This window comes from Podarcis erhardii (genome assembly GCF_964252035.2).
Source record: "Podarcis erhardii genome assembly, chromosome: 6".
NCBI lineage: Eukaryota > Metazoa > Chordata > Lepidosauria > Squamata > Lacertidae > Podarcis > Podarcis erhardii.
This window is the reverse complement of record NC_138510.1, coordinates 8,601,258-8,628,721: the sequence shown is the minus strand read 5'-3', so window position 1 is coordinate 8,628,721 and position 27,464 is coordinate 8,601,258. Positions and strand designations below refer to the sequence as shown.

The following is a 27,464-nucleotide window of genomic DNA, read 5'->3' as shown; positions in this document are numbered from 1 at the left end:
TTCTTCAGAGCACAAACAAATCCCTGTTTTACCTGTACGCCATCAGGTGGAAGCATATAAAGTGATTCATCTAGAGATCCGTACAGAAAAGCTGTATTTACATCATGGTGACTAATGTGTAGATTCTCCTCTGCAGCTAGCTTGAGCATAAGCCTAATGCTCTCATACCTCACTGTGGGTGAGTAGGTCTCGTGATAGTCTTCACCTGGTACTTGTGCAAAACCTCTGGCTACCAATTTGGCTTTGTGTCTGACTATCTTGCCATTTTGATCAGTCTTCGCTTTGAAGACCCATTTGCTTCCAAGCAGTTTCATTCCTGGAACTACTGGAACAAGGTCCCATGTTTTGTTCCTTTCTAAGGAATCAAGCTCAGCCTTCATGGCATTTAACCATGGCTCAGCTTCCTTTGAATCCAAATCCTGGATTTCTTGGAAACTTGAAGGTTCAAATACCTTCTTGGAGCTTTTAACAGCTGTTACTGCTATCTTAGCAAACTCATCAGCAAATCTCTTTGGAGGTCTGCCTTTTGTAGCTCTTTGTGACCTGCGAATTAGCCGTAGATCTTCAACACTCTCCTCTTCCTTCTTAGGAGAAAAGTGGCCTATTGTGAACAATGGTTCCTCCAATTCTTGATCAGAGCTTTCAGAGGGTCGCATAGAGGCTTTCGCACTCTCGAAATCCTCTGAATCACCTGATTCAGTTTCAGACTCAGAATCAGAACCTTCATCGGTGGGTGTGGGTTGTTGTGGTTGCTTTTGACTATCCTCAGTCTCATCACTGTCCTCAGGATAACATTGGAAAATTCCCACATTCTCCCCCCACTTGGCATTGTACTCAACACTTCTTGTGAGCTTAATTGCCTTTGAGTCAGTCATCATTATTCTGTAAGAACCTTTCTCATAACCTAGAAAGATACCATGCAATCCACGCTTGTCTAACTTGGAGTTTTGTGGTGAGTGAACCCACATGTCAGAACCAAAAATTTTCATGTGTTTGATGTATGGCTTTTTGCCAAACATCTTCTCATAGGGGGTACAACCAATCGCTGAAGATAACCTGCGATTATAACTGTAAGTGAAACATGAGAGAGCTTCGGCCCAATAACTCTCTGGTAGATTTGCATCATGCAGCAAGGTTTTTAACCCTTGAAGCAAGGTCTGGTTTGCTCGTTCCGCAAGTCCATTCTGCCATGGCGAGCGAGGACTAGACAAATCGTGTTGAATTCCTTTCTCAGTCAGAAAAGCTTCAAACTGCTGAGAAGTGAATTCTCCCCCGCGATCACTGAAAAGAGTCTTTACCTTCTTACCATGCACATTTTCCAACCAAGCACAGAATTCCTTGAACCTAGGAAAAGCCTCTGATTTCTGCTTGAGATTGTACACATAAATATACCTGGAAAATGCATCAATGAGAACCATGAAGTACCTGTTTCCACCCAAAGAGGGCGCTAGTGGTCCAACCAAATCAGCATGAACAACCTGGTATGGTTCTGTAGCTTGCCTACTAGACACCTTACCTTTCGCAGCCATTTTCACCTTGTTTGCTGCGCATGCCTTGCACTTCATGTGGTACCTGCAGGGTTAAATAGTCATACCTTCAACCAAGGCAGGCATTTTAGATACTGCCTCAAAATGCAAATGACCAAGTTTTTGGTGAAAATCATGAATACATTCTGCATGCAAACTTTTGTTAGTACCTGCAATGCAACAAGTGTCATCCTGCACAACATCATCATAATACAAAACATACAAACGATCAACATATTCAGCATACAATACATAATCATTTTTCTTTGTGATGATGCACCTTTTGTTCTTAAAGGAAACGTCAATATTCCGCTCATTCAGCTGTCCAACGCTGAGCAGATTATGTTTGGCATCCGGCACATAAAGTACATTCTGTATCGATAAGTCCAAACTGTGAAGAACAACAGTTCCGTAGCCTTTACTGGGGATTGTGTGGTCATCCGCCTGGTGAATCGCACCTTCCTGCGGTGTAAAAGACATGAACAGTCGCTTATCGTTGCACATGTGGTGGGTCGCAGCCGAATCAACAACGAAGAAAGATCTAGACGTCTTCTGGACCTCTGCAACCTTTGGAGTGAAGCGTGAGACCATTGCCTTGTGCTGCGATGTCCTGGACACTGGACCTTTGCCTTTGCTCTGGCCTCTTCCACGCGATGAGCTTTCGCTGCGCTGCTCTGTCTTGGCCCTGGGATATTTGCATTCCCTCTTCATATGGCCTAGACGTCCACACGAGTAGCATTTCACTGCCTTCAAAGCTTTGGCGCCATCTGGTGGTTCCACTGCACTATGGGATGACGTCTGTGAAGTCTCCCCCTTGCCCATGCAGCTATCACCCTGGCGGTCTGCTTCATTCTGAATCATGGCAGTATCATAGGCTACTCTGAGCTGAGCATGTGGCTGATCAGTGGTAACAGATTCCCCACTTGCCTCAGCCAGCCTTCTGCAGCTAGCCATCATGACTCTGGCATTAGCCTTCTGCGTCATCTCTGCTGCTTTAAACCATGCTGCTTTATACAAGCAAACCTCATTCCAAAGGCAAGTTCAAAAGTGCTTTGTCTCTGCTGCCTTAAATCATGCTGCGTCACTATTTTCTGCAGCTGCTTTAGTCCAAAAGCACTTTTAAAAGTTACTTTCGATTTCCCCAGCATAGGAACTTGATCCTTTGAGCCCTTGCCTACGCCCGGCAAACGGCTTTAAAAGTTCAAAGTCCAGCCATAAAGCCACTAATTAGAAGCTGGCAGGCTGCCCGGAGCAGTAGCACATACCTCATCAATCTTCTTGACGCGCAGAGCAGATTCCGTTCCGATCTGTCCCTCTGCATTCCGATCCTTTGCCGGCACTCTGATTCGACTTCTGGAGCCCATAACCATGTGTTGTTGATGTGCAGTGTCCCGTGCACAGCGGAAGGATGAGGAGTACGTGCCACATACTCTATATTGCTTTATTTACACTTCAAAGCTGGTATGTTACAGAAAAACATCTTGCCTCTGCCGGAGCAGAGAAAAGCATCCTCTCTCCTCTAAAGCACGGAGAGAACAACACACTGAACTGCAAAGAACAGTGGAAAAAAACAGGAAACCAGTGTACGTCACATCCAGTCTCCTTTCCCGTGGGAAAACCCAACAGCACAGACTGTGGAATGTAAACATTGTCTTGTGACAAGCATTTCGCTGCACAGTGAAGAGAGCAGAAACCAACACCAGCATAGGAAGTTCTTGCTGCTTCCATTTCTGGGCCAGGAGTATTCTTGCAGCCATTGTGGCATACATAAACAAATTGACATCTTTCTTTTGAATTTCCTCATCAATTAGCCCCAACAGAAAAGCCTCTGCTTTTTTTTTTTTTTTTACTGAAATTGTACTTAAATACCTTTTTCAATTCAAACTGCAGCAACTGAGCTACTTCAGCAGCTACATAAGACTCCTAAGCACAGGGCTGCATGTTTGAGCCACGTTGGGTCAAAGATTCCTGCATGGCAGTGGGTTGCACTAGATGACCCCTGTGGTCTTTTCCAACCCTACAATTCTATGATTCTAACCCCCCCAAAAAACTTTGGGAATCCACTGGCAGAAATCATGTGTGGTGCTTATGTAGTTCTGCCAGATGGGCCGAAGGTGGCAGCAGACTCACTGTAATGAACATTTGGGAGCGTTAAAATGCAGAAAGGAAAGAAAGGCTTTCCTCCATACTCCAGTTTGCAGACAGATGTGCCCAGGTAATCAGGGACCCTCTTGCATCCCTTGTTTAAGGGCTCGCCTTTATTAACACTCCCAAACCCTCCTCTCCTCCTGTTTGTTCCGCACAGTGTGAAATGTTTTGCATCACAAAGGCAGGGAGCCTCTCTCTGGCCAGCTGTTCCCCTTTGCTGTGACTCTTTGTTCTTCTGTTGGGGCCTTGCTTGCTTGAGGCTGAGAACTTTCCCCGCTCCGATGAATGCTCCTGGGAGAGCTCTTCCGTATGTTTCACACTCAGGTGCTTTGAAAAGCTTTCCCCTGCCCGTTGCAAGGGTCAAATGGCTGAAAATATATTTCCGGTGCTTGCTAACGACCCACAACCCTTAGGAGTGTCAGCGGGAAGCATTGTGAAGGTCATTGCAAAGTACAAGGAATGCCATCAATGGCTGGAAATATCCTGGCACTAAGGATAAGTTGAATTCAGGTGTGGGGACGGCATGATTAAACTGCTCTCCCATTCAGAAGCTCAGGAGGTCAGGTTAAATTTTTTTGTTGGTTTGTTTTGGCTTTCACTTTTCTCCCCACCTTTGATCCCCAGCACCTGGAAATCAGGAAAACTGCCTTGACAATTGAGGTAAAAAATAGCCCTTGTGGCTAATAGCTAAAAAGGTAAAGGGACCTCTGACCATTAGGTCCAGTCGTGGCCGACTCTGGGGTTGTGGCGCTCATCTCACTTTACTGGCCAGGGGAGCTGACATTTGTCTGCAGACAGTTTTTCCGGGTCATGTGGCCCGCATGACTTAGCTGCTTCTGGAGAACCAGAGCAGTGCACAGAAATGCTGTTTACTTTCCCGCCGGAGCGGTACCTATTTATCTACTTGCACTTTGACGTGCTTTTGAACTGCTAGGTTGGCAGGAGCAGGGACTGGGCAACGGGAGCTCACAACGTCATGGGGATTCGAACTGCCGACCTTCTGATCGGCAAGTCCTAGGCTCTGTGGTTTAACCCACAGCGCCACCCGCGTCCCTTTGGCTAATAGCTACCAGTAGCCAATTCTGTAGTTTAACTGTGTACCAGGTGAAGAGGTATTTTATTTTGCCTGTCCTGAATATTTTAGCATTCAGCTCCTTTGCCTTTTTAAATGTGCCTGACAGTGGTGCTCAGTGCTGCAAATAGCTACTAACAGTAAGCAATGTTGTCCCGTCCTGCGGTTGTCATGACAAAATGGCGATCAAAATGGACATCGGAGATTGTCAGGAGAAAATAGTCTTGTGCAAGGGGCATTTCCCCCCAGACTGCTTTAATTTCCAAACTTGATCAGCAAACACTTGGAATATACGTGGGCTAAGCTTTTCTGTCATGCCTTGGTTGATTAAATTTCCTTAGCTTTTATTTCCCCCTGATCTGCTGCTGGTCTTTTTCTGTGTGCCCTGAAATTAAAATATAGGAGAGGGAGCTGCCGACAATTGTTTAAGAATATTTCAGTTCTTGTACTTACCTGAATGAATCCCTAGTTGAGGAAGCCCAGAGTCAATATTGTTTGATTTTATTAGTATTACCATTGCGTTGTTTTAACTATTACCTGTAATACATAAGTTGTGCTTTATTTTTTGTACAGAAAACCCAATACAATTTATTTAACAAACAAACAGGAAGGAAGGAAGGAAGGAAGGAAGGAAGGAGGGAGGGGGGTAGACAACAGTGAGGTCAGTGTGGTCAGCAAACACCACATTCACCTGCCCAGTAATAATAATAATAATAATAATAATAATAATAATAATAATTTATTATTTATACCCCGCCCATCTGGCTGAGTTCCCCCAGCCACTCTGGGCGGCTCCCAATCAAGTGTTAAAAACAATACAGCATTAAATATTAAAAACTTCCCAGAACAGGTGTCAGATGTCTTTTAAAGATAGGATAGCTGCTTATTTTCTTGACATCTGGAGGGAGGGTGTTCCACCGGGTGGGTGCCACTACCGAGAAGGCCCTCTGTCTGGTTCCCTGTAACCTCGTTACTCGCAATGAGGGAACAGCCAGAAGGCCCACGGCGCTGGATCTCAGTGTCCGGGCTGAACGATGGGTGTGGAGACGCTCCTTCAGGTACACAGGACCGAGGCCGTTTAGGGCTTTAAAAGTCAGCACCAACACTTTGAATTGTGCTCGGAAACGTACTGGGAGCCAATGCAGATCTCTCAGAACCGGTGTTATGTGGTCCCGGCGGCCACTCCCAATCACCAGTCTAGCTGCTGCATTCTGGATTAATTGCAGTTTCCGGGTCACCTTCAAAGGTAGCCCCACATAGAGCTCATTGCAGTAGTCCAAGCGGGAGATAACTAGAGCATGCACCACTCTGGCGAGACAGTCTGTGGGCAGGTAGGGTCTCAGCCTGCGCACCAGGTGGAGCTGGTAGACAGCCGCCCTGGACACAGAATTGACCTGTGCCTCCATGGACAGCTGTGAGTTCAAAATGACTCCCAGGCTGCGCACCTGGTCCTTCAGGGGCACAGTTACCCCATTCAGGACCAGGGAATCCCCCACACCCGCCCGCCTCCTGTCCCCCCAAAACAGTACTTCTGTCTTGTCAGGATTCAACCTCAATCTGTTAGCTGCCATCCATCCTCCAACCAACCGCCTCCAGGCACTCACTTCCCTCCCCCCACCTCACCTGGTCAGCTGCTTCAGTCTTGTTTGTTGGGGTTTAAAATCACCCACGTCTCTCTTTGCACTCTCTCTCTCTCTCTCTCTCTCTCTCTCTCTCTCTCTCTCTCTCCAGGTTAAAGTAGAGCAGCCTTACGTTCTTCTTGAGGGCTTGTCCCCCAACACTGAATACTCGCTGGCCGTTTACGCAATGTACGGAGAAGATGCTAGCGATCCGGCAAATGTACAGGAAACCACTTGTAAGTCCCGCATGGCTAGCATAGGGTTCTCTGGAGGCTGGGGAGAAGTTCTGACTAAGACCCCATTCACACAATATGTTTAAAGCACTGTGATGCCACTTCAAACAGCTGTGGTTTCCCCCAAAGAATTCTGGGAAATGGTCACAATAAATCCTTATTCACAAGGGGACTCTGGAAATTGTAGCACTGTGAGGGAAATAGGGGGTCTTCTGACCACAGCTCCCAGAATTCTCTGGGTGAAGCCATGTCTGTTCAAAGTGGCATAATAAACTAAATCTAGCAGTCCAACAGAGTAGCCATTGATCATCGTTTGGTAGTCCATATCTGGATCTGTAGGGAGAAGGAGCAAACTTTGTGGCACTTTAAGGAAAACACCCTTAAGGAAAAGAGGAAAACTGTTAATGTTGAAAGTGGATTAACAGACATGGAGGGGTTATGGGAAATGGGAATATTTTTTCCCAGGATTCTGAGAATGTCTAAGTCCTAGGAGATGTCCTTGGCCTCTCTAAAGGTAAAGGGACCCCTGACCATTAGGTCCAGTCATGGCCGATTCTGGGGTTGGGCGCTCATCTCGCTTTATTGGCCGAGGGAGCTGGCGTACAGCTTCTGGGTCATGTGGCCAGCATGACTAAGCTGCTTCTGGCGAACTAGAACAGCGCATGGAAATGCCATTTACCTTCCCACCAGAGCGGTACTTATTTATCTACTTGCACTTTGACGTGCTTTCAAACTGCTAGGTTGGCAGGAACAGGGACCGATCAACGGGTGCTCACCCCATCGTGGGGATTCGAACTGCTAGCCTTCTGATCGGCAAGTCCTAGGCTCTGTGGTTTAACCCACAGCGCCACCTGTGTCCCTCTAGCCTCTCTAGTGAACAGGAATTTCCTGGTCTTTTGAGGAGAGGTGCCCTGAAATTAAACTGGGCTTCTGTCTCTAGTGCGGACATCCCATAATTCCCCATGATTTTGTCTTGCAGTGGCCCTGAGCCCTCCACAGTTCTTGCAGTTCTCCAACATCAGCCATGCCTCGGTCAGGGTCAACTGGGAGGCGGCTTCACATGCCGTGAAAAAGCACCGCGTAACGTACATCTCCAGCAGGGGGAGCAACACTGGAGAGGTGAGTAAGACTGTAAGAGCCGCTTTGCAGTATCCGAACGAGGTCCGTTGTTCTGCACCAACAACAGCTAGCTAGACATGGTGAAGGAGACAAAGAGACAATTATTCAGCAGTGCAGGCAATGCCTAAGACTTTCCTTACAGAGCAGAAATTATTATATCATCTTCCAGACAGCAAGGGCAATCAATGGTCTCTGCTGCTGGCGTCAAACAGCGAAACCCTACTAGAAGACACTTTGCAACCCTAACACTTTCTACATTTCAGGTGGACATTCCTGGCAATTCTTCCTTTGCAGAGCTGAAGCCTCTCTCGTCGTTGACGCAGTATTTTGTCAGCGTGATTTCCATTTATGATGAAGGGGACTCCTTCCCTGTAACGGCCAACGTCACCACATGTAAGTAAGGGTTGGTCAGCTTGGGGAAATGCAGCCGTTGGAAGTCCAGGTGGTCCACAAAGCTGCAGCTGGATACTGAAGTTCTATATAATGTTGAATCACGTATTATGTTTCCAAGCACAATTCAAAGTGTTGGTGCTGACCTTGAAAGCCCTAAACGGCCTCAATCCCATATACCTGAAGGAGCATCTCCACCCCCATCATTCTGCCTGGACACTGAGGTCCAGCGCCGTGGGCCTTCTAGCAGTTCCCTTGCTGTGAGAAGCCAAGTTACAGGAAATCAGGCAGAGGGCCTTCTTGGTAGTGGTGCCTGCCCTGTGGAACGCCCTCCCACCAGATGTCAAAGAGAAAAACAACTACCAGACTTTTAGAAGACATCTGAAGACATCCCTCTTTAGGGAAGCTTTCCATGTTGGGTGTTTTATCGTGTTTTTAATATTCTGCCAGGAGCCACCCTGAGTGGCTGGGGAAACCTAGCCAGATGCGTGGGGTATAAATAATAAATTATTATTATTATTATTATTATTATTATTATTATTATTATTATTGGAAATTGGGCAGCTGGAACACCATCAGAGGTGTTGCGTTCTTTCAGGTTGCTGGTAGGATGAAAATTGGCCATATTAACCACAGTTGATACCCCAGTGTTAACTACGGCCTTAAACCAAAGTGACCCAAAGATTCTCCAGCTGAAAATGTCTACCTTGCCACAGACTTTTCTAAGCCTTTAAGGCAGAGATGTGAAACCTGTTGGTTCTTCTGGTGTTGCTAGACAACAACTCCCATCAGCTTCACCCTCAAGCTCTGGGGAAGCAGTGCAGGCCACGAGAGAGGCAGAGTCTCCAAGCCCTGAGAGGAAATAGTTCCAGCGTGTGGAGCAAGGCTTTTGTTTACATAGTCACTGAAGTACTAAGGATGCTGAGCATCTTGCGAGAGGAAGGGCTATAGCTCAGTGGCAGAACACATACCTTGCAGGTCCAAGGTTCCAGGTTCAACCCCCAGGGATTGCTGGGAGAGATCACCATCTGACGCCCTGGAGAGGCACTGCCAGCCAGTGTTGGCAGCACTGAGCTGGTTAGCCAAATGGCAGATGTGATTTCATACATTCCTAATTGGAAGCTGAGGTCAAACCATCTTGGAAGACAATTAGAAGGCGAGGCTGGAAGCCCATTGTAGGAGAGGCTCTGGCACAGAAGAAAATCAAGAATAACAATTAGGTTACCAGCAGGCCCTGCTGATAAGTTTTAACTTGTACAACCAGAGACAAAAGCAGCTGTTTATATAGATATATGCACTTCATTAGCATAATGTCTTTTTGTACCAAAATTACTTGTCAAATACAAAGGTGTTTTTTTAAACAAAACATTGAAGGTAAGTTTATACAATTCCATATAAACACCACTAAACTAAATGCTGACATTCACATGTTATATTAGTATGTGCATACTAAGCCTAATAGAGAGATGTAAATATTTTCATTTAAATATTAACTTCAGAGCAAGAGCAAGTACATCTTCTGTTTCCCTTTCTTTCTATTTTAATGATGCAGATAATCTATTCCTTGTCCTGATTTTCTAAATTAAAAAAATCCTCTGCGATTCCATTTGGAAATCGGGAACAAGGCTTCTCTGGAACTTTGAGCACAGTTCAGCTTGTAAAATTCCTGAGTTTCCAGCACATCCACGAGAAACAATCTCTCTCTCCCCACCCCAACTTTCCTTTTTAATAATATATAATTATTTTCTCCTTGAATGCCCTTCCTGACTGAGTTTCTTTGCAGTTGCAAATGCCAAATGGAACCTCTCTTCTCGCTCAAATGAAATAACAAGGCTTTAATTAATGGTTGCAGAAATGTGACTTACCAGACCTTCAGGATGGGCCTTTGTCGTTTGGGGTCTGGAGAAGCGAAAGATGTGATGCTTCAAGGCACCTGCCCGGTTGCCGCTCGACTCCCTTGCCATCTGCTCTGCTAGCTTGGTGGCAGGATGGCTTGGGCTCCTTATGGCTGGGACAGTACGGACAGAAGCTGAACTTCAGTTAGGATAGATAATTACAGTCGGAGACCAGCTTATAAAACACACTTGGGGGTACAATCCCAGAAGGAAAACAAACATTTAAAACAATGTACAACAATAAATTTAAAATTTATAAATGCGATAAGCGTATAGACACTTAAAACTTTAAGATAAGCTACCACAGAGAGATGACCCAGAGTCACCCATGGAACAGAGTTTGGGGATTTTCTTAACAAACTATAGTGGATGCTCGGGTTGTGAACATGATCTGTGTGGGATGCACATTCGGTGCTTCTGCGCATGTGCAAAGTGCGATTTAGCGCTTCTGCGCATGCGTGACCTCCAAAACCCGGAATTAACCTGTTCCGGTACTTCCGGGTTTTGGAGTGTCCGTAACCTGAAAAAACGCAGCTTGAAGCATCTGTAACCCGAGGTATGACTGTAGTTTGAGTCGGGGGATGGTCTGCACCTACAGATTTGTACACAGAATCTGGCGACCATCCGAGTCATCTTACGATCTTTGCCTAACAGGAAAAGGTCGAATTTTTGCTTTTCCGGGAGGTCAGCGAGCCTCACCAGCAGAGGATCAATGGTCTCACTACGTGCCTTTTCATAAAAGGAACATCGAAAGAACAAGTGCTCTGGGCTTCCTATCTCCCCCAATGAACAGGTGCAAAGTCTCTGAGCGTATGGGACTTTTTAAAAGAATCCTTTGCAAGGGCAGAGCTGAGCTTCTGAACTTCAGTTTGTTCCTTCCCTCAGTAAAGGTGCCCCCACCCAGCCACCTGAAGGTCACCGAGCTCTCGCAAGGGGAGGTCCAGCTCGAATGGGAAGCATCTGCAGCGTCCGACGTGGTTGTCTACCAGATCAAATGGAACGTGATTGGGGGAAAGAGGGCGCAGGAGGTATGTCGCCACTCTGGGGAAGGCGGAGTAAGTTGAATCGGGCGAAGTCAGTTGGTAGAACGTGAGACTCTTAATCTCAGGGTTGGGGGTTTGAGCCTCACGTTGGGCAAAATATTCCACCTGGTTGGAATAGATGACCCGACTAAACATCAGGAAGAACTTTCTGACAGTAAGAGCTGTTAGACGGCGGGTGGAATGGTCTTCCTCAGGAGGTGGTAGACTCCCCTTCCTTGGAGGTTTTTAAGCAGAGCTTGGATGGCAATTTCTCATGGATGCTTTTGCTGAGATTCCTGCATTGGACTCTGCAGGGGGTTCCAACTCTCCAATTCTATGATTCTAAGTATCTTTGCATGCTACCATTTGGTAACAATGGCCTACCCAATATGGCGGCCTTTGCCAGTGCGTTGAATATATGTATATGTCACACGGGGAGTCTCTGATTTTGATTGGCAAAGTAGCCCTGTGAGAATAGGTGTATAGATCTCCCCTTTCTAAATTGACCCACCTGGATGCTATTAGGAAAAGGAAACAGAGCCTAGGACCTGCCGATCAGAAGACTGGCAGTTTGAATCCCTGTGACGGGGTGAGCTCCCGTTGCTCGGTCCCAGCTCCTGCCCACCTAGCAGTTTGAAACCACGTCAAAGTGCAAGTAGATAAATAGGTACCACTCCAGCGGGAAGGTAAACGGCATTTCCGTGCGCTGCTCTGGTTCGCCAAAAGTGGCTTAGTCATGCTGGCCACATGACCCGGAAGCTGTACGCCGGCTCCCTCGGCCAGTAAAGCGAGATGAGCGCCGCAACCCCAGAGTCGGTCACGACTGGACCTAATAGTCAGGGGTTCCTTTACCTTTACCTTTACAGGTACTATATTCTATCCCCTCCCACTGCAGGGCCAACAGCATTGCCAAGGGGACAATAGAGATCTGGATGATGCCATAGGGGAAAGGGTTAAACACCCCCTAACTCAGCACTGGCAGTCTCACCCAACTTTGAAGCTTCTTGCAAAAGATTTTTAAGTGGCCAGAAGATCCCATCAGGAAAGGGCTCTTTTGCACCACTTGTGATGGTTCGACTCCCAGAAGGCATTATGCATGCACAGCATCCTCTTCATAAAAACATCGGCCAACTATGCAGATGCCTAGAATTCAGGTTGCTTTTGTTCCTCTCTCCCATAGCTGTCTGTTGCTGGAAATTTGGCGTCTTCTATTCTTCCTGGCCTGAAAAAGAACACCGAGTACCAGATCTCAATATGGGCGTATTACAGAGATGGGGCTCGGAGTGATACCATCTCTGTCCGGCACAAGATCAGTAAGTGAGCAGTAACAAGCAGCCTCTGTAATCTCGGGAGCTGGGACCTGATGGTGCTGGATAGCATATAACTAAGCCATGAATGTGCCATTGAAGTGGAAAGCCATGATAATCGGGAGTCAGGTGCTGCAGCAGAAAGCCTGGGGGCTGAGGCGGACTGGCTCTCTCGCAGCCTGTGTCTATGGCGATTGGAAGCAGTGGCTGGAAAACTGTCTCTGAGTTGCCGTGACTGTAACCAAGGAGGGAAATGCTGTCAGGCTAGGCATGAAAGCAGAACTATCAGCTGCTAACTCACACACACACTTTTTGAGGGTGCTTCCAGGTGACTTGTTCTTCTCTTGAGTGTCGTTGGCAATTTAACCGGCATTCATTATGATCTGTTTTGTGGGGAGGTGTTACGTCAAAGCAAAGGTTATCTCACACTTCCCAGTGCATCCCCCCCCCTCCTTCCTTATTGCAAAAAGTTCTTTTGGGAGAAGTTGGTTTGTCTCATGAGAGCTGCCAAGCAATGCCAATCAGAAGGTCGGTGGTTCGAATCCCTGCGACGGGGTGAGCTCCCATTGCTCGGTCCCTGATCCTGCCAACCTAGCAGTTCAAAAGCACGTCAAAGTGCAAGTAGATAAATAGGTACCACTCCGACGGGAAGGTAAATGGCGTTTGCGTGGCTATTCCCGCCCCCCCCCCACAGGTGGAATAAATAAAGACACCGGACAGAAGAATTTAGGTTAATGGGCGAAAATGGCCACAACTTTATTGATTACAGGTAAGAGGGGTATTGGCTTTAGGCATTGGTCCCTAAGAGACTATCCGGTCTAACCGGGAAGGGTTAAGCACCTACAGGGGGAGCCACCCGAGATGCATATCCCTGGGCGCTCCCCCAGGGGTTACCGCTCGGGGGCGCGCTTTAGGCCCTAGCCTCCGTAGGTTTCGGACGAGGCGACGCCCCTCGGAGTCCTTTAACGAACTACCCTTCAAGCCTTGGGGGAGGTGATGGCATTCCTCCCCCCCGATCTCATTTGCATGACAATACCCCGGCCAATGCCTAACCGCCAAAACCAAGGAGTTGTGACGTTTTGCTACGAGGTAGGCGAAAAAACCAAGTGGCTTCAAAATTTCAGCCAATTAGCCAAATGGAAAAATTCCTACCAGGCCCCTTGCGGCGACCAGCCGAAGCCCATAGCAAAGTCAAGGACAAACCTAAAGGGCGGGTGAGTGGGAAACCGCAGCTGCTGAAGCGGAGAAAAGGGGCGAGCCAGCGTCGCCCCGACCTTAAGTGGCCTTTGAACGGCCCGCCCCCGCCGCCAGCCGATTGGCTGGCGCTGTGGGGAATGTAAATTAAGGGAATCCCAGCTTCCCGCGAGGCTGGCGTCAGCCCCGCGGGAGTGTGGGTGGGGACGTGAGCCCGCAACCCCTCCCCCTCCTGAGGGTCAGTTCGGTAGCGGCATTCCGTGCTCTGCTCTGGTTCGCCGGCAGCGGCTTAGTCATGCTGACCACATGACCCGGAAGCTGTACACCAGCTCCATCGGCCAGTAAAGCGAGATGAGCGCCACAACCCCAGAGTTGTCCGCAACTGGACCTAACGGTCAGGGGTCCCTTTACCTTTAATTTGCCAGTTGACAATTGAATCGCATTTGAAAATGGCACCACAATCTACAGCTGCTTCTGTGAAGCTGCACAAAGTCTGGAGTAACTATTTCTCTGGGAAATGGTTGCCCCAGATCTTATTTATGCTGTTGGAACAGGCAGGGTTGATTACTGCAAAGTGTTGATATACGGGGCTACCCTTGAAGACTGGGTGAAAATTGCAGTTAGTTCAAAATGCAGCTGTACTCAGTGGGAGCAGGTGTTGGGATTTTGCTACACCAGGGCTTAAGGAGCATTGCTGTTTGCTTGTCCATTTCTGATCATAATGAAAGGTTTCAGTGGAGATTTCTTTTTCTTAAACCCCTACACTAGCTAGATCGCAACCTGGAGTATGTGAGGCTTCCAGTATGTTTCCCCCTGATGACCTAAGTGGTCAGGCATGTCATAGAATAATAGAATCCTAGAGTTGGAAGAGACCACAAGGGCCATCGAGTCCAACCCCCTGCCAAGCAGGAAACACCATCAGAGCACTCCTGACATATGGTTGTCAAGCCTCTGCTTAAAGACCTCCAAAGAAGGAGACTCCACCACACTCCTTGGCAGCAAATTCCACTGTCAAACAGCTCTTACTGTCAGGAAGTTCTTCCTAATGTTTAGGTGGAATCTTCTTTCTTTCTTGTAGTTTGGAACCATTGCTCCGTGTCCGCTTCTCTGGAGCAGCAGAAAACAACCTTTCTCCCTCCTCTATGTGACATCCTTTTATATATTTGAACATGGCTATCATATCACCCCTTAACCTCCTCTTCTCCAGGCTAAACATGCCCAGCTCCCTTAGCCGTTCCTCATAAGGCATCGTTTCCAGGCCTTTGACCATTTTGGTTGCCCTCCTCTGGACACGTTCCAGTTTGTCCGTGTCCTTCTTGAACTGTGGTGCCCAGAACTGGACACAGTACTCCAGGTGAGGTCTGACCAGGTGAGGTCTGAGCTGCTGAAGTTCCCTTGTCTGTGCAAGGGAACTTGGTCTTTCAGATAATCTGTTCCTGAGTCATTCAGGACTTCATTTTCCAGGAACAAGACCTTGAACACGGCCTGGTAGCTATTTGGCAGCTGGTGAGCAACAGGCAGAATTAGTAAATATGAGAATGGAATAGAAGAAGGGTCTGGGGTGAGGGCTTCTGCCAGTTATTTCAGATTAATGAAATGATAGTACAAGTGTAGAATCATTTGCTGGCAGTTCAAGGGCAAAAAATTGGGGGGGGGGAGGGATACAATTTAATACATTTTCTTTGAGCTGCTGAAGTCAAACAGTACAGAGGGGTAATCGTGTTACAGTAGCCCCCAAAAGGAGTCTTTAAAAAATAAATTATTTTATTATTGTTATGCAAAACATAGAAAATGCATTGCATTCAGTTCATGCACATTTCTCGATCCAATGAAAGCACGATAACAGAGAAAAAAATGCAGATGGTTGTACATTTGTTGTTCCAAAATGCCGCAGGACAAAATCCACTTTCTCCTGAAACCATCAGCATTTGTCTCCCCTTGATTTCTCAGGTGTGGCAGCAATGTGCCAAATCTTCAGATACCAATTTTTGGGCAAGGGCTGTAGCTCAGTGCCAGAGCATCTGCAGAAAATTGCAGGTTCAGTCCTAGCACCTCAGTGTTGGGCTAGAAATGTACTGAGTGTACTGAGCTAGGTGGACCAATGACCTGACTTGCCATCAGGTAGCTTCCTACATCTGCCTATTCATACCTGTAAACCATTTAGCAGCCATTCTGACATCTAATGTGGTGCCTTCCAGAGTTGGACTCCAGCTCCCATCATCCCTGACCACTGACCATTCTGAATTGGGGCTGATGGGAGTTGGAGTCCCACATTTGCAACTAGGGTTGCCAGATCTCCAGGTCTGACCTGAAGTCCAGGTTTGCCTGGCCAGGTGACAGGTGAGGGGATTGAAGCTCCAGGTGGGTGAGAATGCCTTTAATTTAAAATAAATGAATAAAAGAAGACTGTGTACATGTAGCTTGCAAGCTACAGCCTGGCAGGAGCTAGCTGCAAAATATACCCTGGCTGTCAGGAGTTCAGCCTACACTTGAGTAGGACTCTGGCAGAGAAACATGCTTGATTGGCATGTTCCCTCCCTCCTGGTCAATTGTTTGGGACCTTTCTTCAGCCCGAACATCACAGCGACCGATGCCAACCAACACCGGCACACTTAGGGATCCACAGAGTTTGCGCAGCTTGCGTGACAGACCTCAGCAGCTCAGCATTTTGGCTAATCTACTTTATTTGCATATAAACACACAATGGGCACTGCAACATGGCTCCCTCTCTCTCTAGCATCAGACAGCAAAAAGAAAAAGGACAAAGGACAATAGTCCCACTTCACGGAACGTGGTAACACAAACATCCTGTCTCCGTCACTTCCCACTCTGTGGAGTCAAAACATACACCATCATGTGAAAGACAAAAATCCCATGACTGCAATCATAGATCAGGAATTCTGCACTCCCCCGTTCCCCTCTCCCAATTAACCTCCATCACCAGGAACTTCCTTTCATGAAATCACTGGCTGCCACCCCTAACTCTCAGGTTTCGGCCCTGAAATCTCAGGCTCTGGGATACTCCTGAACCTAGCAGCCTATTCATTATCCCTACCTTAGATCATGCAGCTGTTAAATCTGCTTGCTTGCCACTTGCTGCAAGGCTCAGAGTTGCATTTGCACTGACAGATTAGTCTTTGGACAGAGGCGACTTCTTGTTTACTATGATGCAGCAGTTTTTCAAGGCAGGGGAGCACACACACACACACACACACACACACACACGAGCGCCTATCCAGAGTGCTGAATCACCCTTCACAAGCAGCACTCTCAGAAATGAAAGAGAAGTTGCCAGCCGGACCATGTGTCAAGGTAGAGACTGCTCCTTGCTTGGTACAAAAGGATGAGAGGTTAGAAAGGGTCCTCCCTGAAAGTCCTCCCTTAATTAATACTTCCTGACTAATGGCTTTGCTGGCAGTGAGCAGAACACCATTTACTTAATAGCCACCCTCTATTTCTCTCATTTAGCCAGGTTTTTTACATTTTGGGGAGTTAGCTGAGACTCAGATTACCAGCTATCCTGGCAGCAGCACCCTTTGCTTTGAGTCATATTTACTGATCTAGATTCTGCTTTTCGGCTCCAGTGCTCAAAATGGATCACGACAGGCAAAAATAGTATCTTTTTAATACATATTAAAGAAGAATTAACTTTGCCTGGAATCTTCAGAATAGCATAATTCAGAAGGAAACACTCAAGTGAATCATCTCTGCCAATCACTAGCAAGGCCAAAGGGTTTTCTGTAGAACAAAGTGTTCAGAGCACTCCAGAAGGGCCAAGTATATCAGATGGGAGGGAAATCTCAGCAAGCTCTATTACCGGTAGGTTATTTCTGATTAGGACGGCTGCTTGCGCACTGCCAGAACAAGAGGAAATGCACCATTGAAGAAGCGGACAAAAGGAGACACCGATTTGCATGAAATTTGCACATTTTAATTAGGTGCGCCGCAGAATTCTATCAGAAGTGGGAGTGGAAATTGCTGGTGTTGTCCCATGTCCGGAATAAAAATCAGCCCAGTGAATATGATCAAGAGCAGAGCAGATTTTGGGGAGGTGTGGTGTGGTTTGTTTAGTCGTTTAGTCATGTCCGACTCTTCCTGACCCCATGGACCAGAGTACGCCAGGAACTTCTGTCTTCCACTGCCTCCCGCAGTTTGGTCAAACTCATGCTGGTAGCTTTGAGAACACTGCCCAACCATCTTGTCCTCTGTCGTCCCCTTCTCCTTGTGCCCTCCATCTTTCCCAACATCAGGGTCTTTTCCAGGGAGTCTTCTCTTCTCATGAGGTGGCCAAAGTATTGGAGCTTCAGCTTCAGGATCTGTCCTTCCAGGGAGCACTCAGGGCTGATTTCGCTAAGAATGGAGAGGTTTGCTCTTCTTGCAGTCCTTGGGACTCTCAAGCGTCTCCTCCAGCACCATAATTCAAAAGCATCAATTCTTCGGTGATCAGCCTTCTTTATGGTCCAGCTCTCACTTCCATACATCACTACTGGGAAAACCATGGCTTTAACTATACGGTCCTTTGTTGGCAAGGTGATGTCTCTGCTTTTTAAGATGCTGTCTAGGTTTGCCATCGCCTTTCTCCCAAGGAGCAGGCGTCTTTTAATTTCGTGACTGCTGTCACCATCTGCAGTGATCATGGAGCCCAAGAAAGTAAAATCTCTCACTGCCTCCATTTCTTCCCCTTCTATTTGCCAGGAGGTGATGGGACCAGTGGCCATGATCTTCTTTTTTTGATGTTGAGCTTCAGACCATATTTTGCACTCTCCTCTTTCACCCTCATTAAAAGGTTCTTTAATTCCTCCTCACTTTCTGCCATCAAGGTTGTGTCATCTGCATATCTGAGGTTGTTGATATTTCTTCCAGCAATCTTAATGGTGTGGTTAGATGGGGATAACATTTCAATATGCAATGATAAATCCTTGCGCTAACTAAACAAGCACTTCTCTCAAGCTCCTACAAGAAATTTTCTGCACTGCTAACTCACTTCCCAACTGCTATAAAAATATTGCTAAAGAATCTTTTAGTTGCTCAGCCTGCTTCTGTTAAATGAGAACTTTCAACAAAAGATTCTTTGCTTCTCTGAACTAAGTTTCTTATTCTCCCCCACTCCCTGTCAGGCCCTAAAAGAGGGTGTTTTTTTCCCTTTTCTTTACAAAAGCTCTAAGCATCTTGGGATATTCTATACATTTCTGTTTTGCACCTGTTGTTCAATTTACTTTTCCTTGACCTTATAATTTCAGGCTCTCCCTAAGGTTCTGGGTTGTGTCCTTTTGAAAAGGATAGTGTTTTTTTAAAAAAGGAAAGGAAAAGGAAATGTGATATCAACTTCAGTTTGCGAAGCACTTGAAAACAGGCAAAGAGATTCTCTCAAGAATTGGTTAACTTCAAAGGTCATCGTTGAAGTGTTCCAGAAGTTGTAAGCTCAGCAGGAGGCAAGGCAATGCAGGCTTCCCCTCCCCTGGTTGTCCCAGGAGAAAACATTTCTCACTGAAGTTTCTGAATAAAAGTGAGGGTTGTCCAAAGCCTAGCTTTCTGATGTGGAACAGAATAGCTGCTCTTCGAGTCTGAAGCTAAATTTGTTGCAGGGGGCTGTGGAAGAGAAAGGATGAATCCTTGGCAACGGATAAGGCATTTTATTTATGTAACAATATTAACATGACGCTTACTTGACTGAAGATCACTTAATGGTTTACAAAGGGCAATCTGAACTATGCATTAAAAAAAATAATAATCCCACATGCTTTGGAGATGGGGGAGGGGGGAGCCAGGATTGTTTAAAGTGGTAAGATAATGATTTTGAAGTATGGTGCAGTTGGGGGTCTTAGCACCACTTTTAAAGTTTCGTTTATGATAATTAAGCAGAAATGTTGACCTTCTGAGCAGAAAGATGGGATATGAATACATTAAAACTAGCAAGCAAATAAATTATCAAGGTGTGGGAGGATATATCTTGGGTGCACTTCTTGGTATTGTCAATTATTCATTGACTAGCGAAAAATAATGCCCAGAATATATGTGTCTGTTTGTTTTGTGTGTGCAAAAAGGCCTAAATACTGCAGAGACCTTGCTCTGTGCATGTGTGTTGTAAAGTATTTCTGTGTAAGGCACATTAACCTCCATAGGGTTTCTATCAGAGGTGGAGAAACACACTTTGTCCCCCCTCCCCCGACCAGGATCTTCAGGTAGGGTGGGAAAAGATCTCTTTGGAAACCAAGAAGGGCTGCTGCCAACCAGTGTGTTCTTCATCCTTGAGTCCCCTGATGGGACTACAGCTCCCATCATCCTTAGACCAATGGTTACCAACGATGGGAGTGGTAGTCTAACCATCTCTGGGAACACAAGGGTGAAGAAGGCTGGTGCAGACCATTCCATCTAGAGAAAGGTAGATGGATTCAATGGTCTGCTTTGGTATAAGGCAGCTTCCTGTGTTTCTAGGTTGTGAGTGAATGGCAGAAGTGAATGGCAGTTTTCTGTTATATGGGAGAAAGTAAAGGGATATATTTGGGAGTGAGCTGGGTGGATCTGAACTAAGGATGGATGGATCTGTCAATTTCGGTCTCTCTATTTTTTCTAGACATAAGTTCAGTTCTCCACATTTCTGCATCGCTTAGCTTTTTAAAAAACAACAACACAGAACTCCATGAGCATTTTACTGCAAATCTCTCCTAACATACCCACTTTTGTATGCAATCTTTCCTAATATGCGTTTTCTTTTGCAAACAATTTTCTCTAATACAATACATTTCAATACACATTTTCTTGAAACAGATGCGTTTTACACACATAGCTCAATTTGAGAACCACACTGCAAAAATTCTGGGCAGTGTGAATTTCAAGGGAATTGTTCCCACTTGCATGAAAAGTTCAAATTCAGTAGTTTTGCTTTAAAATCTGAACCCAAATCTGTGCCCCAGATTGCCTCTTATTTGCCTTGTCCCACAATGTTCAAACAGATCCATTGAGCTAGCCTTCCATCTGCCTAGCTCTGACCTTATTCTGTATTTCACAACAATGAATATTTCTCTCTCTCAAAAAAAACCTACAGTACTAGATAGAACAATAGAATCCCCGTAGTCAAAAACCTACCAGTGCATTTTGAACACATCTTAATAATATTGAAAGACCCTGTTGCCTGTAAAGTACCTGTAAGGTGGATGGAAGATTGAAGAACAGGAAGGATGATAATCACCCAGAAACATTTTCCAACCACGTCTTCTCCCTTTTATTGCTCACCACACTGTCTACTTCACTTGAGGACTTGTAGTTCTTCTGTCTGGCTCGCAAATTTGGATGCTGTGTTTTGCGAGTGAATCCAAGGGAGAAAGTTGCTTAGCCCCTCTTGAAAAGAGAAGGCGGGAGAGGGAGGGTTTGTTTGCTTTTTTAATCAAGGAAGATTTAAGACGGCTGGCACAGATGGCACCCCTTGTGCCAGGGAACATTTGTTCCCTTCTGGGCAGCCTCAAACCCCTGACCTTTCTTTCCACCTGTCAAAACCATGTTGTCAAGATTCTGCAGGGCCTGCGGGACCTTTCAGAGCAAATCCCTCCTTCAAGAGCTCTGCTTACTTTCCCTCAGCTTGTTAGGATTTCCTGGGATGCGTCTCGAGGGCTGCTGCAGATTGGGCCAGATGACAGTTGATGCGAAATGATCGATTTTTCCATCTCCTTGACACATTCACAGGAGACGAGTGTCTCCACAAAAGTGGAAGCCACATTGTCCTGCAATGTGCATGTCAAGCTATCGTTTTTACATCTTTAGGATTAATGCATCTACCACTTTGAAGACTACGATTTCCAGATCTTTGCTACCTACCCATGATGCTGAGGCTGGCACAGAGGTAGGATGGTGAGACCCAACAGTAATCATGACCTCTGAACAGTATGTCAGGAGTTCAGCCTACACTCGAGTAGGACCCTGGCATGTTCTCTCCCTCCTGGTCTTTCATTCAGGAGCTTCAAAAGCTTTCTTCAGCCCGAATATCACAGCGACCGATGCCAACCAACACTGGCACACTTAGGGATCCACAGAGTTTGCACTTCATGCGTGACAGACCTTAGCAACTCAGCATTTTGGCTAATCTACTTTATTTACATGTAAACACACACGGAGCACTGCAACATGGCTCTCTCTCTAGTATCAGACAGCAAAGAGAAAGAACAAGGGACAATAGTCCCACTTCACGGAACACAGTAACACAAACATCCTGTCTCTGTTACTTCCCACTCTGTGGAGTCAAAACACATACTGTCATGTGATAGACAAAAATCCTATGACTGCAACCACGGAGCAGGAATTCTAACATGAATACCAGTTTCTGGGAATCACAAGAGGGGAGATTGTCCTTAGGTCCTGCTTTCAGGCTTCCCACAGGCATCTGGTTGCCCAGTGCGATGCTGGGATACATGGTCCTTTGGTCTGATTCATCAAGGCTTTTCTTATGTCCTCATGGTGAGGGTTGAGGACTATGGCATCATATATTAAGGCTGTCTGTAAAACTGGCCAGAGATAATAGAGCACTCTAGCTGAAGACTCCATAGATCACCCTTACCCAGCCAGATGTTTTGAGCTACAATTCCTATCAGCCCAAGCCAGCCTGGCCAATGCCAAGAATGCCAGGAATTGTAGGCCAGGTGGGGGAAGTCCAAAACATGTGGAGGACACTAGGCTGGAGAAGACCTGCCCTAGGCTACTGGTTTGGGGGCAGAAAATAACCTCTGCTCCCTCTCACCATTCCTTTTCCTGAATGGGAGAAGGTTAATTACAAAGGAGCTTAGTGACCTTTGCATATTCCTCTGTGCAGATGGCCCTGTGGTCTAAACCACTGAGCCTCTTGGGCTTGCCGGTCAGAAGGTCAGCAGTTTGAATCCTCGTGATGGGGTGAGATCCTGTTATTCTGTCCCAGCTCCTGCCAGCTTAGCAGTTTGAAAGCACACCAGTGCAAGTAGATAAATAGGCACTGCTGCGGCAGGAAGGTAAAAGGCGTTTGAATGCACTCTGGCTTCCATCACAGTGTCCCACTGCGCCAGAAGTGGTTTAGTCCTGCTGGCCACATGACCCGGAAAGCTGTCTGTGGACAAACGGTGGCTCCCTCGGCCTGAAAGTGAGATGAGCACCGCAACCCCAAGTCACCTTTGACTGAACTTAACCATCTAGGGATCCTTTACCTTTTTTTTTTTTTTACCTTATTCTTCTGTAGGAAAGGTTGCAATTTGGGATTGGTAGCATGCATCCCATAAGATTGCTTCTGTTCAGAAGAATAGCTTAGACACCTATCTTTTCCTTTGAATGACATATTTTTGCTTGGATTCCACATTTTTATGACTACTACTCTTTTTTTAAAAACCTACTCTCCATTATTTTTTGTGCCCCCTAACTTGAAACAAACAGAAGAAAGGGGATGCCCCAGTTTTTAATACCTAGCAAAGAGGATGATCTTCTACTTCCCCAGAAAAGGGATAAGATTATGAGAAGTTCTCCTGGAAAAGTGGGACACTTGCAGAAGACCTTTCCAGAGGATTGTGGCATACATCTTGTGAGTTTATGTATATATTAGAATTTTGGGGGATTCAGGAGTTTGAACTATCTACTCCAGGGCTGACCTTATCCCCTTTGGTCTGCTTCACATCACAGAGAGAGAGAGGTCAACTTCTCCAGTCATAAAGCTCTTCTGCCTCTCCTTGGCTGCTTGGAGAGCAGCCATAGCCCAGAGCAAAATATAGTCGATATTCCTTTGGTTTGGCTTCTGTGAAACAGAGAACTAGCAGACAAAAGGAGGGGAATCAATGACGTTCCACGTGAGGTATGGAAAGCTTCAGTATAACATTCAAAGATGACCTCAGGCTCCGCTGGAAGCGGGAAAGGAACACTTATATTTCTATTTCCATTACAGGCAAAAGTTTAGCAAGGAAAATGCTGCACCCTGGTCAGCAACAAGGATGACCTTGTTTGTCCTCTGTATTATGGAGAAGGACAAGAGGATCTATTAACTGAAAACTTTTCTCCATCTCTCTCTCTCTCTTAAAAAAACCTCATAAGTTCAACATATTTCTTTACTGGTTTGCTATTTAAAAAATACACACCAAAGTCCCTGTGAAAATTTGTTAGCATTTTTCAAGCTATTTCATCTAATATAATGCATTTGTTTGTAAGTGTGCATAAAAGCACACCTTTTCACTAAAATGTGTGCTTTTTTGCATACTTTCCCTGATATACATACTTTTATACACGTTTCTTGGTCAGAGAACTGCGTCGTAAAATTCTGAGAAGGGATTTCTCAACTGGGGTGCTAGAACAACAAAAACAACAACAACAGCCTTTGCCATAGAGAGCTCAAAGATACAACTGGTTATGGAGCCAACTTTGATGCACCCTCTAGCAACTCACTGGAATTACTATACGTATTTCTCATAGCTCAAGAAAAAGGATGGTATTCACGTATATTTTTGCATTACTGCAAGGAATAGCACTAGAGCAAAGGGATTTCTCACCATGCAAACCCAGTACCATCACCAAATCCACTCTGAAGAGTTTGGGGGAAAACCCAGAACAGATTTAGGGGTCATGCAAGGGTAGGAGAAGTGGGCACGGTTCCATTTCAGAAGGAGAAAACCCACCACTGATGGAGAAATCTACTTAGTGCTGTGTTGAATGCAACCCAGTGCTGTTAGGGAGAAACAAATTCTCCCAATTCTGTTCCTCTGGTTTCCACTGTCCCATTTTCTAATCATCCAAAGTCCTGGTTTAATCAAGATAACTTCCAAATTTAACTCCAGATTTGGAACATTCAAAATTCTTATTCAGCCTGAAATCACGAGGAGCCAGGCCAAAGTCAGCACCTTGGAGAGAGATCAAAGGATGGCTTCATGACCACAAATGATGCTCCTGCAGTTAAGGCCAAGCGTCCAAGATGCACCAGGAAGGTGCTGAACTGCTGCAACTATTTGAGGGCTAGGTAGTGATTGACAGGAGGCTCCACCCTCTGAAGCTTGAGTCCTGGCCAGTTAAAAGGGCCATTGCAGCTGTTGGCTCCTTTGAGGTAATGGGGCTTCCACCTGTGGAGATCTCTCCTTGGGGACTCTCTTGATTCCCCAAGGAGACTATGGATTAACCATCAGATTCCAATAGCAGGAGGTATCTCCTCGGGGTTCAGGACAAGAGAGACATGCTCTGGTATCTGTGGACCCCTGCAGGATGGACCAGAATATGGTTCCATCTTCTCCAAGGAGCTGAAATTGATGGAGGACTCTCTTTTTTGAGGAATTCTGGTCCAGGGTCAGGACATAATGTGCTCTGGGTGCATTTACCCCATTTGAACTCCAGCACTCCTTTTCTAGAAAGTAGGCACCGGAATGTAAAACAAGATAAGAGGGCTGGCTCTTCTTCCTTTGCTCAAGAGGCTGGCGCGGCTGCACAGAACCCCATGTTGTTTACTAAGCTTCTCTCCTTTGTCTTTGATCAAATATACATGCCGCCTTAGGACAAACTCTGTACAGTTTTGCACTCGTCTTTTGGGACTCCCGTCTCATCTTAGCAGTTCCTTTTCAGAGAGACTCTGCTGAAGCTTTCCTTCATTCACCTAAACAATCAAGCTCCTCAAAGATCTTGTTCTCTCCTGTACTCCCAGCCTCAGAGGTAACTTTTGCGTCTCCCCCCTCCGAACCCCCTGTCTCAATTTGCGATGTTCTCTCTTCTTTCTGGCAGCTGAAAAGCAAACAGTTCTCTAATGAGCTACACAGCAAGCAACTTTTGGGCATAGTGAGGCACTACGGAAGCCTTTGCCGACAGCTTCATCCAGTTAGGCCAGATTTGCCCCCCCAACCCCCCCCCCCCGAAGTCATGAGTCTGGATGACAACACTACAATCTTCTGCAGAATCCAAAGACCAGGCAAAAAAATTTTTTTAAAAAAGGAATAATGTCTCAGACAAGGCTATGCAGCAAAGTGGAACTGATGCTAATTGATCATCCTTTACTCACAATCAGAAATGATTGGTGGAGAAGTTCTCTTGCAGTTTATCATAATCATGGTAATGTGCCTTGATGGCTGGAGAATATCACCTCCTGCCTTTGGAAAGTGACACCCTTTAGGCACCAGAGGAAAAATTTGAGAGACGTTTGAGAGAAATTTGAACTGACAATTGAGTGTTAAAGAGTGTAAAAGAGCTAGCCATGCTTTTATTTTAGCAAAATTTATATACCGCTTGATTGTAATAATATGTTGGTGGTCTGAATCCCCATGATAGGGTGAGCTCCCGTTGCTCGGTCCCTGCTCCTGCCAACCTAGCAGTTTGAAAGCACACCAGTGCAAGTAGATAAACAGGTACTGCTCTGGCGGAAAGGTAAACGGCATTTCTGTGCACTTTGGCACTCGTCACAGTGTTCCGTTGCACCAGAAGTGGTTTAGTCATGCTGGCCACATAACCTGGAAAGCTGTTTGTGGACAAACGTCGGCTCCCTTGGCCTGAAAATGAAGATGAGTGCCGCAAACCCATCTTTGACTGGACTTAACTGTCCAGGTGTCCTTAATAAAACGGCAACGTGGTTTACAAGAAACATTAAAATCACCAACGAAAAACGGTTAAAAACAAGTAATTTAAAACATTCAGAAGTCCATTGAAATCGACAGTGGACTAAAAAGAAATTAAACATGGCAGCAACTTTTCTTTTCACACAGCTGCCAAGAATCCACCCAGCAACCTCTTTGTGGACTCAGAAACACCCAGCAGCTTCCAGGTCCACTGGGATCCTCCAGAGGGCGCTGTGCAGCACTACAGACTCAGCTATGCTCCCGAGAGTGGAACCAAGCACCAGGAAACGGTAAGTTTTTTTGGAGGACACTTCCTTACTTGATTGATGTGACCCACAGCCACACAAGACTCAGAGTTGCCTATGCTTAAATGCACAAGCAATTCAGCAGTGAATAGCATGCAAAGATGACATAATTTTAAAATGTTATTATTTTGGAAAATATTTTTTTTATTGAAAACAAAGAAACCAAATATGTTAAGTTTCAGAGCCGAAAGCCCAAGAAGAGTCATAGAAAGATTTTGCTTCCACTCACTTTAATTCATCTTATAGGGTTGCTGTGAGGAAAGAAATAGGTGAGGAAAAACCCATTTTCTCCTCACAACCAACCCTATAAGATGAATTTAAGTGAGAGGTTGTGGCTGATCCAAAGTCACTCAGAAAGTTTCATGGCTGAGAGGACATTTGTGTCAGGAGATCAGCCTACACTCGAGTAGGACCCTGGCAGAGACACATGCCCAACTGACATGTTCTCTCCCTCCTGGGCGATCATTCAGGAGCTTCAAAAGCTTTCTTCAGCATGAACATCACAGCGACCGATGCCAACAGACACCGGCACACTTAGGGATCCACAGAGTTTGCGCTTCATGCGTGACAGACCTCAGCAACTCAGCATTTTGGCTAATCTACTTTATCTACATATAAACACACAAGGAGCACTGCAACTCTCTCTCTAGCATCAGACAGCAAAGAGAAAAAGAACAAAGGACAATAGTCCCACTTCACGGAACACAGTAACACAAATATCCTGTCTTCATCACTTCCCACTCTGTGGAGTCAAAACATACACTGTCATGTGATAGACAACTATCCTATGACTGCAATCATGGAGCAGGAATTCTTTTTTTTTATTATTAACTCTTTTTATTAAGTTTCATTCATCACATACACAGAAAAAAATAACACATAAACATTAAATAAAAAAAAGGTAAAGATACACCAACACAAAGAAAAAAAAGGGGGGGACAGGTCAGAAAAGTGAAATAAAAGTTAAACCAATACATAACACATACTATCTGACTTCCTTCCCGCCTGATTTCGGATTCCTCATTTTAAAAGTTTCGTTTTACCGCTGATATTGGTTATTAGTTTATACATCGGAAGTTTTATAACAAACCTGCTATAGTTGGTAGGTTT

At 45.8% G+C, this 27,464-nt stretch overlaps 1 protein-coding gene and 1 long non-coding RNA gene across 2 annotated transcripts in view; one reads left to right on the top strand and one right to left on the bottom strand.

Annotated features, from left to right (window-relative positions):
- Window positions 1-27,464, top strand: part of COL20A1 (collagen type XX alpha 1 chain) — a 147,952-nt gene that overhangs the window by 45,785 nt on the left and 74,703 nt on the right. Inside the window, exons 14-19 of the mRNA XM_081867488.1 lie at window positions 6,478-6,601; window positions 7,578-7,717; window positions 7,981-8,110; window positions 10,888-11,030; window positions 12,205-12,337; window positions 26,197-26,339. Of these exons, the coding sequence (XP_081723614.1) occupies window positions 6,478-6,601; window positions 7,578-7,717; window positions 7,981-8,110; window positions 10,888-11,030; window positions 12,205-12,337; window positions 26,197-26,339 (813 nt within the window). The remainder of the gene's footprint in view (window positions 1-6,477; window positions 6,602-7,577; window positions 7,718-7,980; window positions 8,111-10,887; window positions 11,031-12,204; window positions 12,338-26,196; window positions 26,340-27,464) is intronic.
- On the bottom strand, window positions 8,622-20,871 carry LOC309345168. Its single transcript, XR_014158047.1, has 3 exons — window positions 20,669-20,871; window positions 9,973-10,115; window positions 8,622-9,294 (listed from the first exon to the last, which is right to left on the bottom strand). It is a non-coding gene; the product is annotated as an uncharacterized lncRNA (long non-coding RNA).